This window comes from Neomonachus schauinslandi, chromosome 8, assembly GCF_002201575.2.
Source record: "Neomonachus schauinslandi chromosome 8, ASM220157v2, whole genome shotgun sequence".
NCBI classification, from domain to species: domain Eukaryota; kingdom Metazoa; phylum Chordata; class Mammalia; order Carnivora; family Phocidae; genus Neomonachus; species Neomonachus schauinslandi.
In genome coordinates, this window is record NC_058410.1 from 43,568,436 (window position 1) to 43,586,274 (window position 17,839).

Below are 17,839 nucleotides of genomic sequence, written 5' to 3' on the forward strand. Positions count from 1 at the left end.
ATCTCAGGGTCCTGGGATCAAGCCCCAAGTTGGGCTCCATGCTCAGCACAGAATCTGCTTGAGATTCTCTCTCTCTCCCCCTCTACCCCTCCTGCTCATGCTCTAAAATAAATAAATAAAATCTTAAAAAACAACAACACATCAGGAGAATCCAAGACTTCCAGCTTGGATTGCTAGAATTATAGTTTATATTGATTTTTTTAATACTCTGATACCCTGGTAACATTATTCTACATAAAACAGACTACCAAACTGTTCAGAGCAAATGCTGAACTGACTCACAGGGTAGATTATTTTACTTCTTTTATACCTCTGGAGAAGCTCCATGAACTACAAGTACCTCTTGTATTTATAGATTATTGGCTCCTGCAATCTGACTTACTGAGATCGAGCACCTTCATTTTATTTAGACAGTAGAGTAAAGTGCAGTGGTATTTTAAAGGGATAATGTTGGCTTAATGAGGGAATAAAGGAGATTCCTTTCTGTCCCTTGTAAAGTATGATAAATTTATGGAAACTTAGGTATAAAAATAAAAAACAAGGAATAAAAAGCAGACTTTTTCTATATGGCATTAATAAGAGAAGGTGTTTTAGGACCAAAACAGTTATTTACTCCTTTTCTCCTTTTAGGCATTTAGAAATGGACCTCTTGATCATTTTAGATGACAGTATATTTCTAGGAAGTTAGGATAAGAAGGGAAATTTCAGATAGGATTTCTTGAAAACTGTCGGTAACATCTGATCTTTCTGCCTTTCCTAGGAAGGAATGAAATATTGGCCAGCTTGTGCCCTCAAGTTTTTGGGATGTATCTAGTAAAGCTGGCTGTGGCCATGGTGCTGGCTGGTGGGATTCAAAGGACTGATGCTACAGGAACACGGGTCAGAGGTTAGTACCTACTTAAAACTTTTTGAGAAATGTTAATACATACAAGGTGAGAAGCTAGAATTTTTCTTTCCTGAATAAAAATGACTTGTCGAGCTTTATTTTCTAACCATAATCTTTTAAAGCTGACAGTTGCCTAATACTTAGTCCGGCATCTATATATCAAAAAGTAATTTCTAGAATTCCAAAGACTAAAAGAAATATTAAGTTTTTTGATGAACATATATTTTTGCCCCAATCTGTAAGGGTGACACAAAATAAAACCTTTACCTTTTGATTACTGTGTTTTTCATTGGATCCCCAGTCTGTCTTCAAGAGGAAAAGATTAGAAATAGTGCTTTTTAAGGTCTCCAAGTCAGCATCTCTCCATCTGTGACTGTTAGTGTGTTTTTCTCAGACTGCTGCTCTCAGTCATCTGCCTGCTGATTCCCCTTCTGCTGGCAGGTAAGCAGAAGTGCCATCTGCCATGAGGTGCTGCTGTAGGTCACACGTTCAAGCAAAGATAACTCTAAGTGTATAATTATGTTCAAATGGCAGAAAGCTCTTTTGCAGCTAACACATTTAACTGACCTGAATCTGGCATAGCGTAGGTTTATTATGGCCCTTATATAGGCCGCCTGAGGGTCATAATAACCAAAGACTAAAAGGACATTGTTATAAACAAGACTGTTAATAAGATTTCTAAAACCATATGGTATGGTATAGAATAGTAAGTATAATAAAGTTTATGTGTATTGTATGTTTTGATCACCTATTAATTGCAAGGCACTCTGCTAAATGTTGAGCTTAAGTAGGAGTTTCCTATTAATGTATTTAAGAAATACTTGAATATTACTGAATAAATTGATCAGTGAGATAATACATACCACAAGATACTCATATGTTCATTTGTTACATTTGAAAATAAGTACTTTAAGGTAGATATTTCATTAAATTACTAAAATTTTCATAAAATGAAAAGGTCATTTAACTATTACAATCATAAGTGATTTGATACTTATAAAGCACTTATAAAGCACTGAACACTTAAAAATACTTGAATAAAAATGGAATAAAATATTTGTATGGCTTGTATGGAAAGATGTAATCAAGTAGTTTGATATTTAAAAACAGATTAAGGGGCGCCTGGGTGGCTGAGTCGGTTAAGCGTCTGCCTTCAGCTCAGGTCATGATCCCGGGGTCCTGGGATAGAGCCCCGCATCGGGCTCCCTGCTCTGCAGGAAGCTTGCTTCTCCCTCTCCCACTCCCCCTGCTTGTGTTCCCTCTCTCACTGTGTCTCTCTCTGTCAAATAAATAAATAAAATCTTTAAAAAAAAAAATCTTTAATAAAATAAAAATAGATTAAATAAAATCAGAAACTTTATAAGCCAAAAATTTTTTAAATGTTAAACATACGCCTGAACACCTGGAAATAACACAAAGTTTATTAATTTAGATTTGAAATCACATTCAGAAATCACTTAAAGATTGTTATTTATGATGATAGTTAACTTTTCTGAGGATATCTAGTTAAGTCTGTCCTTCAGTGACCTTAAGTATATAGCAAAAACATAAAATATAAATTCTGTTGGCATTCCAAGTAGACCATTTTCTTCCTGATTAATTATACTTATTCATAGGTCTTTTCATAGAAATTTAAAACTTTATTAACTATTTTAGGTGAATCTCATCTTTTATTGGTTGGGGATCCTGGCACAGGGAAATCTCAATTCCTCAAGTATGCAGCAAAGATTACACCACGCTCTGTGCTCACCACAGGAATTGGATCTACTAGTGCAGGTATTTTATATGATAATTTCAATTAATTGAACTTTAGTACAGACACTAGCACAATGTTTTTCTGATGAAAAAGTACCTAACATAGGATAAATTTCAAGCTAATTTTTGAGTTACTAGCAAAAATTGAAGAAAATTTGTAGTACTTTTGTAGCTCTAAGAAAGTATTTTAAAAGCTCCACTTTCACTTATTTTCCTAAAACTTATCCCATATATCTTTTTGCATCTTAGTTTTGAAAGATCCTATTTAATGTGGAAAAAGCATGCACCATCTGGCATTTTATGAAGACCTAGTAAACAATGTTGAGATAAATGGGAAAAAAATCTCAATTTGCCAAAGTAGATCAATGGCGTAGAGCTTGAGGCATTTTTGTGCTTATTTATAGATCTCATGGCAACAGTAGCTCCTACTGAAAATTCTTAGGTAGAAAATTTGTCTTAATATGTGGAAAGCATACTTTCATTGCATTGTGGAGCTTCATTCATACATTGTGATGATTCTTCAAGTACATTTAAAAGCCTTTGCAGATAGAATGTCAGGATTTGATTATAAAGTAACTTTAGGAAAATTTTTAGAAAACATGTCTTGATGCCATTTTGTATTTTACACTGTTTTGATTGGGGAAATATTTCTCCTGTACTTCTGTCTGTAATAGGCCTTTGGTTTCACCCATTTTACAAATGTTCTTTGCTATTTACTAAGGGAAGCCTGTGCTGAAATTTCTTATGAGAAACTTACACTATAAAACTTCTCACAAAGCAGCAAATGCTGCATTAATGGTCCTACATAAGGAAAGCCCCATTCTAAGAGGCTCTCAGATTTTGAAATTTAACTGAATAGTACATTAAGCATGGATGAGAAGGGATTTGTGAATGGAGAGGCGTAGACAAGGTTCAGCGTACTGGAAGGTAGTAGGCAAGAATATATAAAGAACACTTTATGTGCATTTAAAAATTCTTATGACCCAGTATTCTAGAGTTCTGTATAAAATGATACCAGTAACAAACAAATAGAAGTGTTTGCCAAGTAATTATGTGGAATGTTTCCTAAGTTAATTATATGGAGGGCCAAGAAATGAGTCCAGGCCATCTGATGGGCTACTAGTTATTTCAGAATATTTGGACAGTTTTCAAGTGAATGGCTGCTGATTGACTACACTAGCACTTTTCCCTCTTTTTTTAATGTCAAGATCATAATCCAAATATAAGAGAGAAGACAGGTATGGGGAATATAAATTTCAGAATGATAGAAAAGTTATTGTTAAGTCTCATCTACTCAAAAGGCCAGACTAGCCTTTCTTCAAACTGGGTATCGCAACCCCTAAGAGTCATAAATGTCAGTTCAGGGGGTCAAAACCAGCACTTTAAAAATGAAATACAATAAAAGATACCAGAATGTACTGCACACAATAAAGATGCACTATATTGGTGCATTTTCATGAAAATTAACATAAATACTTGTGTTGCAGGGTCATACTTTTTTTTTTAAATCAGGGATTACAGTAAAAAGTTTTGAAAATTGCTGCCATAGACTTTCTTGGTAAAATCAGAAACCCCAAATCTTAAAACCAAACGATAAGACCACATGGAAGCCTAAAGTTATAAATGAACAAATGCATGCATGCTCCTCAGATTTCCTGAATGTTTTCTTAGCTCAACTGATACCTCATTCCCTCTAGCCTACTTGCTTCTCTCTCCTGTGGCATAAGTAATTGGTTCATGTTTATCTTTTCATGACAGAGCCATTTACTGTGATCAAAAAGGAGGAAAACTGCTCCAAACATTTTAGCTGTAATTCAGATAGTGTCTATAAATGAAGCGAAATGGGGAAAATAAAACCCCATGCTATAGCTTCTTAGCGCCTAATAGTTGAATTCTAAATCTTACAGCAGCATAAAAATTTAAGTAAGAGATGACTTAAAAACTAAGTCTCAACCTTTTGTGAAAATTAGCTGTTTACAAACTGATGTAAAAACCTAACCCTTGGTGTCAATACGAATCAATCATTATAATTAAAAACTCAGCAGTAAATTGCTTTATTTGGTAATTCGGCTTATATATGCTTTATTTCTAACAAGCACATATCTTGTTCTTGTTATATTAATCACTGAGCTCTTTGTTGGAAAATTTTACTTTTATTTTCATTTTAATATTTTAACATTTTCTTTTAATTGCAATTAGGCAAAAATGAAATTTTCTTCATATAGTTTTAACAGTTGGATGTATTTTATTTTTAAAATCTATGAACTAGTTAGTGGACAGAATTTTAATAATCTGGTATATTAAATTTCAAAGTTTAACATTTAGCAAAATTTGCTTCACAAATTCTTTTTTAGAATGACAGGAAATATATACAACTTAGAATCCATATTCAGACAAATGCCCTTTACCCTTCCTCAAACTAAAAGCTTTAAAAAGTGCAGTATAAAAGTTCTAGATATAAAGGCACTGCATAACTGCATCATATGGCTAATGTCTTGCTTAGCAGCAAGAGTAATGAGAGTGTTCTACACTTAATTTAATGAAGCATAAGAAACTTTGAGGAAGGACCTAGCTCTCATCAAAGAAAAAGAACACTTTGGCCCACTTAGTTAATGTATTCCTTTCCAAGACTGCTTTTAAAAAACTTACCTGGAAAGGCTATCTAAAATATGTCAACCACAAACATGCCTAATCTTATCCTGCATGAGTGTTAAGGAATATGGAGAAGAGTACCACATGTGTGAAAATATATATATTTCCAAAATAGTGACTTATCTATTATGATAAAGCTAAATACACCTTCTGAAATCCACTGTTTTTTGTTTTTTTTTAAATAAATGCTGCGAACAACAGATGATCTACCAAGTCAGTTTTGAAGAGTTAAGGTCATAGTATTTTTATAAATCTCATGAATAGATCTAAGTCATTATAATATCCTATTCTTAAACTTAGCGAGTTTATATCTGCTCTTGACATGTTGAATTCACTGGGTAAAAATGATATATGATTCAAGGAGTATTCTGATGTCCTAAACTGTTATAAAACAAAAACCATAGCCAAAGGACCTTAAGAACAATTAACCACATTTGTTATCATCTTAGAAACCAAACTGAATGTTGTCTAACATTCCATGTAATAGTAGCCATACTACTATGGTGGCCTAGAAAATCAGGTCCTAAAGTTTGTGGTAGCATATAGTTGACTTCAAATCCTTTCTTTAAGGACATGACAAAAAAAAAATGGAAATTTGCCCCTCACATTAAACCAAACTATTTATCACAGGAAGAAACGTTTTAGTTGAAGTCGGAAGTTTGTTCTTCTGAAGGCCAGTAAAATAGTGGTCCAAAGATTATTGTCCAAAAGGCTAAGACAGCTTTACAACCTGGTCTTATGATTTATATTTTTCTTTATAAGTGCTTTAATTACATATAGAGGAGAAGAAAATAATATATATGTTTTAATCAGATTAGTTTCAGAACAAATAAAATAACACATTAGAGAAAAAAATTACTTAAAAATAGTTGTATTTATATTCCACAATTTGCTCAATACTGGTTTTCTTATAAACTTTCTACAGGATGTTTTTAAACAAATTCTTCACATTGTGTCTTGACTATGTACTTACGGAATTTCAGGGAAATAGTTCTGTGTGTTTTTATAGCTTAATTTGTACTAAAGGGATGGCAGGTGGTCACATGCAGTCCATATGGGATTCTAACATGACATTTAGTGAGTTTTCTGATGTGGACCATCCCTTTGATGCTGAAGGTAATGCATCTGTTGAAAGAAGTGATTGTAGATTTGGATTACTGCTCTCTGCATCTTCCAGTTTTTCTGTGTTATCTTCCCAATTAATGTGGAATCTTGTAACTCTGGGATTAGATGCCAAAATGTTCCTTTGAAGCTAAAGGAAAAAGGAAATATATAAATAGACACAGCATTAAGAAAGTTAGATACCATATACAAATAGCTTAATAAAATGGTTCTTTGTATCAGTACTCCTAAAGGGCTAAGTTCATTTACAAAGGCATAAAATTAAGTAAAGCAATTTAAACATAACTAATACACAAGGACTAGGGCTACAGCAGAAAAATTATTTTAGCATAATGGAAAGGATATGGAGAATCTGAGGGAATTCATCCAGAACATTTACTGACCAACAAAATAACCCCTCTATGCTTCTGTTTCCTAAAAGGAAGAGAATCTCTTCTTTTTTGAGGGTGAATTCTTCACAGGATGCTTATCTAACTAGCATCCTTGCTTTTTAGATTGATATGGTGTCTCTTCAGTAATATTTTCAAAGAAAATAAAAATTTCCCCAAGTATAACCTCTCATAATTAGTGGTTTCCTACCTTTTAATTATTATGGTTCACTCTCAGAAACAGTATTCTAGTTTTTTATTTGTTTTTTGCTATACAAGGTGCCATATAGGTAACTAACACATTGAGTCACGGGAAGGTCCCATACCAGGATTAAATATTCCAGCCTAATTATCAGAAAGAACATTCCATTCTACTCCCCATGTAATTTTTCTTGCATGATCGGGCAGAGGGAGTGTTGTGTTCAATCTCACATAAGTCACCAGTTACTAAGCTATTACAGGTTCCAATGAAAAATCATGAAATAGGAAGTATTTCTGAGAATCTGTATTTCTGAAGCACAAGTTTCAGCTTCTCACTCAGAAGCTGTTTTCCATAACCAGAAATACTTAAGACCTTTGGTTTAATCTCTAATACATATGATGTATGGGAAATGCCATAGAGAAAGTTGTAAACAACTATCTTGTTTCTTACAGGAGGCACTTTCAACTTTCTAAACCATCAGAGACTCTGAAGGTGCCTGACCAACATTAATTACTAATGATTCATCAGGAGGTAGGGTCTGAGGTCAAGGATGGGAATGGAATGGTTAGTTTGCCCAGTTGGCACAAGGACCTCAAATTTATTTTGTCTCCAAGCTATTTTCATAATATACTGTGAAATGGCATCTACTTAAAAAAAAAGTATAGTAAAAGTAATGAAAAAGGAACAGTCAGAACATTACCTTAGAAAAGTCTGGTTTTACTGGCGGATTTTCCCTTAGTTCTGTCTCAGTATATTCATTATTTACATAATAGCCAACTCTAATAAATTCTTGACCTCGATAGGTGCATGTAATTAGCACAACTGTTACACCTACTGCATCTGCATCTGGAATGAGTCCTGGATTAGGTGCATCAGCCTAGAATAATTTAAAAAGAAAAGAAACACATCACAAAAGGCTGTTAACTGCAAGCAAGACTGGAGTTTTGGTTACCCTGAGCACCCTCAGTTAAGGGCAGAGCAACAAAAACTTGGAAATCATGCTGGGAAGGCAAATGCTCAGTTTTGAGTTTGACTTATAGTCAGAAAATATAGTTCGATTATTTTTCTACAGTATACCTAATTATCCTGGGCACCTGAAAACTTCACTACTTTTATAGGAAGATAAATCTAGTCAGACTGTGTGGTAGTTCATGAGGGATTAAGCCAATAGTCTAATTGATTCCAGTCATGATTTCCAAACCAAAATTGGTAAATATTCAATGAACTCCACACAGCCTGTTAGCAGCAAATATTTATTATACTAGTTTCTTTCTTATACTCGGGACACCTTCTCATACCCACTCTCCTACCCTGCACAGATATTCTAATAGTAAATTAACGTAAGACTGAAAATGGAATAGAAATAGCTCTATAGCAGATTTTCAAAAATATTAATCATCTATTGTGAATGACTTTGATAGGCACTAAAATATAGTGTACTACTTAAACCACACATACTATGGAAATACAATGAAGGTAAAGATTGGTTTAAGAAGATATACTTAATGACGCTGTTTTGAATCAGGCCGCTGAATCTTGAGGAATGCAGAAGGTGAAGCAAGTGAGCTAGAGAAGGCTAACAGCATGAGCAAAGGCTAGGGTCCTATCCATGGCAGTGCGAGAGGCAGTAAGGAGACTGGTTGGAAAGAGTCATGGGCTGATGGGCAGTGACAGTAAGGCATCTGAGTGTGACCTGAGGCAGCCATTCTGAGTGGTGAATGGATGAAGCTCATCCCAGCAGATTAGCTTACTCTTGCCAGGACACTAAAGAACATCCCTGGGCCTGGGTGAACGCTTCAGCCAGTGCCGTATCTTGGGAACACCCCTGGCTGACATTCTCAATCAGGCCATTATCATCAAAGACTAATGATTATTGTGTACCTACTACATGCAGATGACACAGAAAGGCACAGTATCTGTCCAGTCTAAAACATCGACCTAGGCTGAAAATTTCCATACCTTCTTCCCTAACTCCCATATCCAGCCAGTCTCAACATTTCGCATCTCTGAAGACTCAGATCGTATCTTCATCTCTTACCTGGAATACTGCTGAAACTTTCTAACTGGAATCCCCCAGCTCACCTGCTATTTGCACTACTGCCAGCATTAGATAGGCAAAGATCCATTCCTGTTTCTTCACCAGCTTTAAAAACTCCAGATTACTCCCATTTCTGAAGTAAAAATCTGTTCTTTAACTGCATTTATAAGGCCCTTCACAATTTGTCTTCAACCATTCACACTCCCTTTAATTCTACACCTCTTTCTTTTGTTCTAGGATTAGACAGAGTTCTTTAAAATGCAGTGGTAATCTTTCATGCCTCTGTGCCTTGCATATACTGTTCTCTTGGCCTGCAAGATTCTTCCCTAACACCCTAAAAAATTCATCTTTCTAAATTTCATGAAATGTATCCTTAGTGAAGCCCTTTCTTAAGAAGGCTCCATGCCCAGTGTAGAGCCCAACACGGGGCTTAAACTGAAAATCCTGAGATCAAGACCTGAGCTGAGATCGAGGCAGACACTTAACCAACTGAGCCACCCAGGTGACCCCAGTGAACCCTTTTCTGATTCAGAAGGTAGAATAATACTGTTTTGCACTTAAAATTACTTGACACACATCCTCTACTAATCTGTGTCCAATAATCTAAATAAGTATGTTTACCCTTCAGTCTTCCCTGGGATTCTAAGCTTTTTCCTGGGCAAAAGTTCTATCCAGTTCATTTGTATAATCTCATGTCTGGCACAGCTCTGGGCACAGAGTATATACTTAGTATTTTGAAATTCATTCGTAACTCAATTCCTGACATGAAGTAATTTGACTGATTGGAAAGAGATCAGCAGGGGGACTGAGGGCCTGTCCTGGGAATATGCTATTTGTCTTATACATCCTGTACACCCCCCCTCCCCCCAGAGGGGTCAGGTTACTTCCAGGTTACCCAAAGAGATTCTAATGTCCTGGAAATGAGTGGAGAATGGGAAACAGAGGTAGTTCAGTACTGCTATGGAGATCTTCCCCCCATAGTGCTTCCCATCCCCTCAGTAGATTGGTTCTAGCCATGTTTGTTTTTTAAAATTTGTTTGCCAAAGGATTCAACTTGGGCAAATTCACATTCAAGTAGAAAAACCCACAGGCCTCTCAGATCACTTAGGATGAAGTGATAGGTAGAGATTTTTAACTTCAACCAGCAGTACTAGGCAGATGTCTGGACATCTTCCTGCTAGTCTTTGACTAGCATATTTATTCATGGCAGTTTGTTTAAAGTACAAAACAAAAACTGTATTTTAGTCTCTTTGCTGATAATGGTGAATTTTGTAAGATGTACAGGCTGACCATCTGATTTAAATTGCGTAGTGCTTTCTCTGTCCTTCTTGGCAACACAAACACTCGTACCAAGGTAAAACTACTGGAAAATCACTGGAGGGAAATATTTTTGAATAAATTATTCACTCTAAGCCAAAAACTTTAGAGTGTTCTTAACAACGTAAACACACAGAAAAGACATTTAAGGGTTTGTTTCAAAGCCAAGGGATTTATTTGCAGGTTTTACAATAGCATAAAAAGGTATCTCGCTACATGTCAATCCATGTTTCTTACCACATCATGAATTATCATCAGTGAAGTGTGGGTTTTCCAAGCTTGTCGGTCAAAGCAAATACTGCTTCTTTTATGTAACAATTTCAAGAACTTAAGAGAATAAAAATTTAGTTCTAATAGAAGTAGGGTGCTATTTGTCAGTGATAGCACTTAACTGCTTTATTCCTCATTTAATCCTCATAACATTCCGATGAGGTAGGATATTATCCATATTTTATAGATGACTAGTGTGACTAAGGGAGGCTAGGGAGCCTGTCTAAAGTCACACGTGTCTAATAAGCAACAGAGCCAGGATCTGAAGCAGGTCTATAACTGCAGTGCTTCCCTCTACACATTGTCTGGTACCCACATCTTTCACCAACGTTATGCACTCACATAATTCAGGTTAACAGCACTTTTAATGAGTAGATTTGAACTAATATATTTGAGCTTTTCTTAACCATTTGTTGAAACATAGGAAATTATTTGTTGGTTTTTAATAGAAAGCACTAAGGCTAGGAGACCAAGATTCTGAAATCTGTGTTTAGGAGAAGGGACGGATGGGTAGCAACTCTAGAGATACCATATGTTTATAATTTTTGGCCCATATCTGATGGAATTAGCTGACCAACAGTATTCATTTACATTGGTCCCATCCATGAAATGAGAAAAAAAGGGAGGGCAGGGATAGGAAGAGTTAATTTTCTTTCTGGATGAAGTCTTTTCAGTAGGTTCTACTTAACTAATGGGGACTTTGTTGTATAGAAATACTTGTAACAAAATTAATAGTTTTTTGTTTTTTTTTTTTAAACCTGTGGCTACTCTTTGGGCTACTTATAAATATCTCCCTCTAATAAGCATGGATAATTGAGAAGTGACTGAATAGCTTTATACAACAATTTAACATGGATTCAAGGAAGTAACACTTTGAATACAGAAGACAGTGTCTAAAGCCTTGGCACAGACCCAAATACTGTCAGTGATAGCTGAGAACATAATTTGTATTAGAATTTCCTCTAACAAGTAATAAACAGAGCAGTAGATTTGTAACAGTAATCCTCTCTAATATGTGTAGATTAGATGCTTTAGTGAACCACCCGACCTTAAGTCCAACGATTCAAGTTTATGCAGTAGATCTCTATCTAGCAGCATACTTATTAACCTAGCTCATTTACTGATTATGCTCAAATAAAGCTGTTGTTTTCGTGATCATTACTCCTAATGGACGAAACCATAAACTGAAGATGCATATAATTAACGAAGCCAGTTAGTAGTATGCAATGAACCCCTGTATTGGGCTGCTGGACAGCCACCCTGAAAGTCTGATACTGTAGGACTATTCACAGGAAGAGCCCCGAATTCACCACCATGTGTGCCACGACACTGGAAGCTTTACCGTGTGCTGTGCAAACTCTGGAGTAAACCTCACAATAACATCTCACAGCACACAACGGAAGCAGATAAAAAGTGAATACAGCAGAAGCAGAGTGACTTAACCCAAGAGGAAATGGATAAGGACCATGAGATAATGGTTTAGAAACATATTTGGCATACATATTTACCAAGAATCATCTTACCTGAAATACAAACATATGCCTTCCTGCGGGAACAGGGCCCACTAAAACAGAGTCTAAAACTTGGTCGTATTCTTCACTTTCTGCAGAGCCCACATAGATAATTTTCCATTCCAAGTCTAGGGTTAAAAACCAAAACATTATTTCATATTCAGTGATTACATTATGAGATGATATCAAAGACCCTTTTAATGTCCACTTAAGCCATTTATTGGCTGCTAAAATTGGCTTCTCGTGGCAGAAAATCCAGAAGGATACTGAATTGCTCCTTATTAAATTCTTACATTTCTTACCAGAGTTTCTCAAAATGTTCTTTTGTGAAACACTAGTCCCTGGGCAGGGCTCCTCACAAACAAAACAACATGGCCAAAAACTTGGGAAATGCTACAACCTTGTCTTGAGGATTCATAAAGCACACTGGCAGAGTAAGTGTTCTGAGACTTCTTCAGTAAGAACACCAGTAACATTAATCCGGCATTTACCATTTGTTCGGCCTATGGAATCCCTCCCCTTTTTTATATATGTCATCTTTTAACAAGCTACTAACACTAAGCACACTTTGGAAGGGCTACCCCATATTACGTTGCACAGATTCAAATTATCAAAGAGCTCCAAAGTGGGGAAAATCATTATTAGCAAACTTCCCTTGTGGCTCAGAAGTTTAAGAGGCTTCAGCTCATCAACTGTCAAATTATTTGTAGTCGGGTAATTTTTCCTCATGGCACCTCTTCATGTCATAGGTGAGGAAACCAAGGATCCTTATAACCACTTGATACAGGAGTATAGGTGGTGGGAACAGGCATGAGGAGGAATAAGATACATTAAAGTGCAACCCAAGACATTCTATGCAATTGTTATATGTAATTCAGCTTTTATTGAGTACCTTTTATAGAACGCTCTGCTACAAGAACCCAGAGATGAGTAAAACAACTGCTCTTTCAAAGGAGCCACCTCCTCTTTAGTAGGGGGAGGAAGACAACTGCAAATCACCTCTGAGACCTTCTGGTCCTAAGGTGTTTGGCACTGTGTGGCCTACCTCTTGGATTCACTACACCAAGGCTACGGCAGCACTCCCAGAGGGGTGCTTCTAGGTCACGCACTGAGAATCTACTTAGTGCTGCCATGGTATTGCCATTTTTGTGTGATTGTGTATTTTTGTTCCCTAAATAGGCAAGAGAAATAGTATAGGTACTACTTATTCATACTGTATGATAAACTGCAATTTATGGAAAAGCTCCTTTAGTTTTATTCTCTCACTAAGCAGTCATTTTCTCAGGACCTGTTATGTATTTCATGGCTCTGTCCTAGACCACTTACATTTCCATCTTCTAGCACATTTCCAGATGCAAGGTGTTCCTGCATCTGACATCTCACAAGATCTTTTATTTGTTGATGAAGATTAAAAGAGGAAAGGAGCAATATGAATATCTTGTTAGAAGGAATAGCAAATATCTGGAAGTAGGAGCATGCTTATTAGCTTGCTCAAGAAAAAGCAAGGAGGCCAGGGCGGTGCAAACTCAATAAAGGGGGAAATAACTGACCATTAGATTGGGTCGGTTAGGGGCATGGCCAGATTATGCAAAGTTTTAAAGGCCATCATTAAAGACTTCTGATTTTTATACTGAGTGGCAGTGGAAGCCATTGGGAGGGTTCTGATTGGAAGGGTAACATGATCCAGCTTTCATTTTAGAAGGATCATTTTGGATCCTGTGTTCAGTATGGACTGTAAGACGGTGAGGGAAGAAACAGGTGGATATTTTAACAACTGAGGCAAAAACTGATGGTAGCTCGGACCACATGTAGCCATGAGGATGAGAAGCAGTCACACTCTGGATGAATCTTGAGGATAAAGGCAGCAAGCGTCACCTTTTCTGCAAGAGGAAGATGGGTGAGGAGATAGGCCATGGAAAGATAATCTACCCTTAAGGAGCACAGGCTGTAACTCAGTGAACACCTGTACCTTAATTTTTATGCTAATGGGATCCTTGCTGTAGCTACTGAGTTTAGAATGCTCAGTAACTTATTTATAAATGAGCATCAGTTGTTTTACTCCTCAACTCTGCTTTCATTCCCCTGTCCTCTGTATTCAAAGGAGGAAAAGGGATAGAATCAGATGCACAGGTTATCTGTTGGGAGTTTATTCATTTATTTAAAAAGTTAACTAATTGTTTCATTTAATCGGTAACCCTAGTCTGCAAGTATCTGCAATTTTGGTTGGGAGTGAGGGAAGTCACCAAGGGAATTTTAAACTAATTACCCTACTTGGGAAGATCTGTGGTTAGTGTAAAGTATGTAATCTTTGGGAATTAGAACAAGCCTGAAGTTTAAAACCATGAAACACCATGTTCAATTCTGATACATTGTAAGGGTTCAACTGACAGTAGCTTATAATTATTGATATTGACCAACTTAAAAAAAAAAAATGGCTCCATTCTGTTAGAGAAACAAAGAATCAGCAGTCTACAGAGGGCATAAGATTAGCAGGAAGGTCAATCAAAACTTGTACAAGCTTGGGAACCATCAGATCAAACATATCCTGAGTCTCTTACCAAGTTTAAGTATGAAAAATGGTGGCCAACCTCTGGCTTGGGACTTAAGACAAAATTATGAAGTGAAAATTTCTCTTAAGAATATTCTGTAGTTTCGGGCGCCTGGGTGGCTCAGTTGGTTAAGCGACTGCCTTCGGCTCAGGTCATGATCCTGGAGTCCCGGGATCGAGTCCCGCGTCAGGCTCCCTGCTCATCAGGGAGTCTGCCTCTCTCTCTGACCCTCCCCCCTCTCATGCTCTCTCTCTCTGTCTCATTCTCTCTCTCAAATAAATAAATAAAATCTTTAAAAAAAAAAAAAAAAAAAAAAGAATATTCTGTAGTTTCATTTTAAGAACAGAATTTTTTAAAGAATTGCAATATAAAAGTATGGAACTTGTAGGAAGCTTTTGCTAAATAAACTCAATTTCCTTAATCCACATAGCCTCTAGGTGGAGTACACAAGCATGGCACCTTTTTGAAAGATTCCTTTGCAGCTTCAGTATGACTCAGCTTAAACTCTTTTGAAAAATGCTAAATAACCAGTATAAGTGCCCTAGAAAGAGGAGTACAATTGGAAGTAAGTGTATTGTTGATACTAATATCATAAAAACTCTGACGTGATTCAGCCGAGTTCTGAATAGATGCCAGTTAAAAATGGAACATAATTCTGCTTCCATGAATGGTGGGTTTCAACCATCCAATGTCAAAGCCCTGTAACATCCTGAATCATCTATCATCCTTGTCCTAAAACTGGCTCTTAAAATGGAAAGTCTCACTTGGGAAATACTTATAATTTGAAGAACTTCTAAAGCTTAAAACATGTAGTACATTGGAATGGACTGATCAATGGTTTCTCTTGCGTTTGCCCATTTTTATATGCAACTGGCAGTAAAAAGGAAAACTTACTGCTGGGTATGAAAAATTGGCCTGATAGCTGAAATGATTATAGTAGTACTCTGGGAAAGTACTCAAATGGCTTCAGTGTAACAAAAAAAAAATCCCCTTTAATTTTATTATCAGTGGCCTATTAGAAATTAGTTTAATAAATGGTCTTTCAAAATGTGACCTACATATAATATATATATGCATATATGCTTTATGTATGCATTAATACTTATTGGATGAGCAAAGATTAAAGTGTTAATTATAATTACAGGAGATGGTGGAAGGCATTTGAGTACAGAGGACTGTTACTTTCTATATGTATGTACAGCTTTTAAAAAGTTTATTCCGATGAGCATGTATTGCTTTTATAATTTGAAAACTAACACCCTACATAAAATACATTTTGTGGAGATTAAAAACTTTTTAAATGAAATGCTTTATATACCATGGTTAGCATAATTTTAAATGCATCTTTGTTAAATATACTTGTAGGTTCAAGTAAGTATGTCCCCTATTTAATTGTAAAATTACCATTGATGAAATTAAATTTTTTCTCCTCAAATTTTGAAAGGGAAGCACTGGATTATTTTAATAAAACCTAAGAGCAAAGATAAAAACCTTGTCAAGTTTTAGCTTTCTAAATATTTATTACTGCACATAATATAAAACTATCTTTGGAGACCTTAAAACGAACTTAGAAAAAACTAAAAATTTTTGCATTGCTATCAGGACTTTACCTTTTATTTCTTAGCCCACTTTGGTGTTTTATGCTCAGGGTGTTTGGATGTGGAGTTATTTTAATTAGATTTCAACACATTCTGGAAGAAAAGTCTCTCGGACCACTAAGAAGCCAGTGATTAAGTCCTGGAAATTATTTCAGTGTTTTACTTATTTCTACTCTTGGGTTAAATGTAACTTTCTAGCTTAGGAGTATTTCTCTTCCTGAGAGAGAGGAGAGGTTTCCGTCGTTACGGAACAGGAGTCCACGCCAGTCCGGGCGAGCCTGCGCGCCAGCATCCCCGGGCGCCCGGAGCATTCCGGGCGCCGGCTGGGGAGTGCCGCGGGGGAGCACCCGCCGTCCCCGGAGAGCGCCGGAGTCCGGCCCGCGGCGCGGAGGGGCCGAGCCTGCGCCCGCCTCCCCCGCTGGTTGGTCCAGGGAGCCAGAAATCAGCGCGAGGACAGCCTCGCTCTCCTCCCCGGGGCGGCCGGGCACGGCCACCCCAGAGAGTAGGGCAACTCCAGCATAAGCTCTAAAAATGGATTTGCCTCTCGCTCGGGGGCAGAAGGTGGGCAGGCGGGGCGCCGTGTTCGTCACCCGCGGCGCGGAGAGGAGGCGTCGTGACGCCGGGGTCGGTGGCCCAATTCTCTACTCTTGGTAAGATGGCTCCGCTGCTAACTCGCCGGCGCGACCACACACATGCCTCTCCCTTCCCAACCTCCGTGCCGGGGCCGCGGAGGCCGTTCGCGGTGCGGGGCCAGGCCGGCGCGACCTCCGGCCGGCGCCGCGGGCTCAACTGCGGGTCTCGCGAACCGCCCGCCCGCCAGACAAAGCTGACAACATGGCTACCTCCGCTTGAACAAGTTCCTCGCAAGTTGAACCACGGCAGGCGCCCCGGCTGCGGCCGAACGCCGCGCGCGCCTCGGCGGCCGTCGTCCATCAACTTCAAGTTTCCCTCCGCAGAGCCGAGCCCGCCGCCCGTCCGGCGCCGAGCACCGGCCGCCCGCGCGAGGCCGGGCCCGGGAAACTTTCAACGTCTGCAGCCCGCAACTGACAGCCCGGCGGCGGGCGGGCGCCCGACTCACCTTCAGACAGGTCCTCGATGCACTCGAAGGTGATCTCGAACTGGAACGGGTTGTAGAAAGGAGAAGGGTTATCCAGCACCACTACATTGTTCACCTGAACCTTTGCCATATTTTGAAAAAAACACAAACAATGGGAACGGGGGCTTGTTGCGGCACAATAAAGTCCAGCGCGCGGCCGCTCGGGAGAGCGCAGACCCTCGCCCCGGCGCCTGCCCGACGTCGTGCAGCGGCGACTTGAGAAACTTTTTTTTCCTCTTTTTATTTACACGGGAGCACTCCACAGTGTTTTTGCAGCTTTCCTATTTCACTAAACTACAGCCCATTCTGCTCTGATAACTAGCAGCGTTGCCCGCGATTGGCTGCACCCGAGCTCTGACCCTCCTCCTCCAGCTAGGGCCTCGGCGGCGAGCAAGATGGGCTCCCGCTCCCGGAATGGACTCAGAAACTTTAACTGCGGCTCCACCTGCTGGTGTGGATTAGGACAAAGGCGGAG

At 38.3% G+C, this 17,839-nt stretch overlaps 2 protein-coding genes across 2 annotated transcripts in view; one reads left to right on the forward strand and one right to left on the reverse strand.

The window, feature by feature from the left end:
- MCM9 (minichromosome maintenance 9 homologous recombination repair factor) overlaps window positions 1-17,839 on the forward strand; it is an 86,970-nt gene that overhangs the window by 14,458 nt on the left and 54,673 nt on the right. Inside the window, 2 exon segments of the mRNA XM_021693449.1 lie at window positions 761-886; window positions 2,543-2,662. Coding sequence (XP_021549124.1) covers window positions 761-886; window positions 2,543-2,662 — 246 coding nt within the window.
- On the reverse strand, window positions 6,143-17,747 carry ASF1A (anti-silencing function 1A histone chaperone). Its single transcript, XM_021693448.1, has 4 exons — window positions 17,347-17,747; window positions 12,134-12,249; window positions 7,686-7,862; window positions 6,143-6,545 (listed from the first exon to the last, which is right to left on the reverse strand). Exons 1-4 carry the CDS (start codon window positions 17,453-17,455, stop codon window positions 6,333-6,335), a joined length of 615 nt encoding a protein of 204 aa, XP_021549123.1. The 5' UTR covers window positions 17,456-17,747; the 3' UTR covers window positions 6,143-6,332.

Excerpts from the sequence above, each read along its gene's own strand:
- ASF1A (XM_021693448.1), bottom strand. The coding sequence starts at position 17,455 with ATGGCAAAGGTTCAGGTGAACAATGTAGTGGTGCTGGATAACCCTTCT. Across the intron at positions 12,250-17,346 it reads CATCGAGGACCTGTCTGAAG|ACTTGGAATGGAAAATTATC; the intron begins GTGAGTCGGGCG and ends TTTTAACCCTAG. Across the intron at positions 7,863-12,133 it reads GGCATATGTTTGTATTTCAG|GCTGATGCACCTAATCCAGG; the intron begins GTAAGATGATTC and ends AAATTATTCTAG.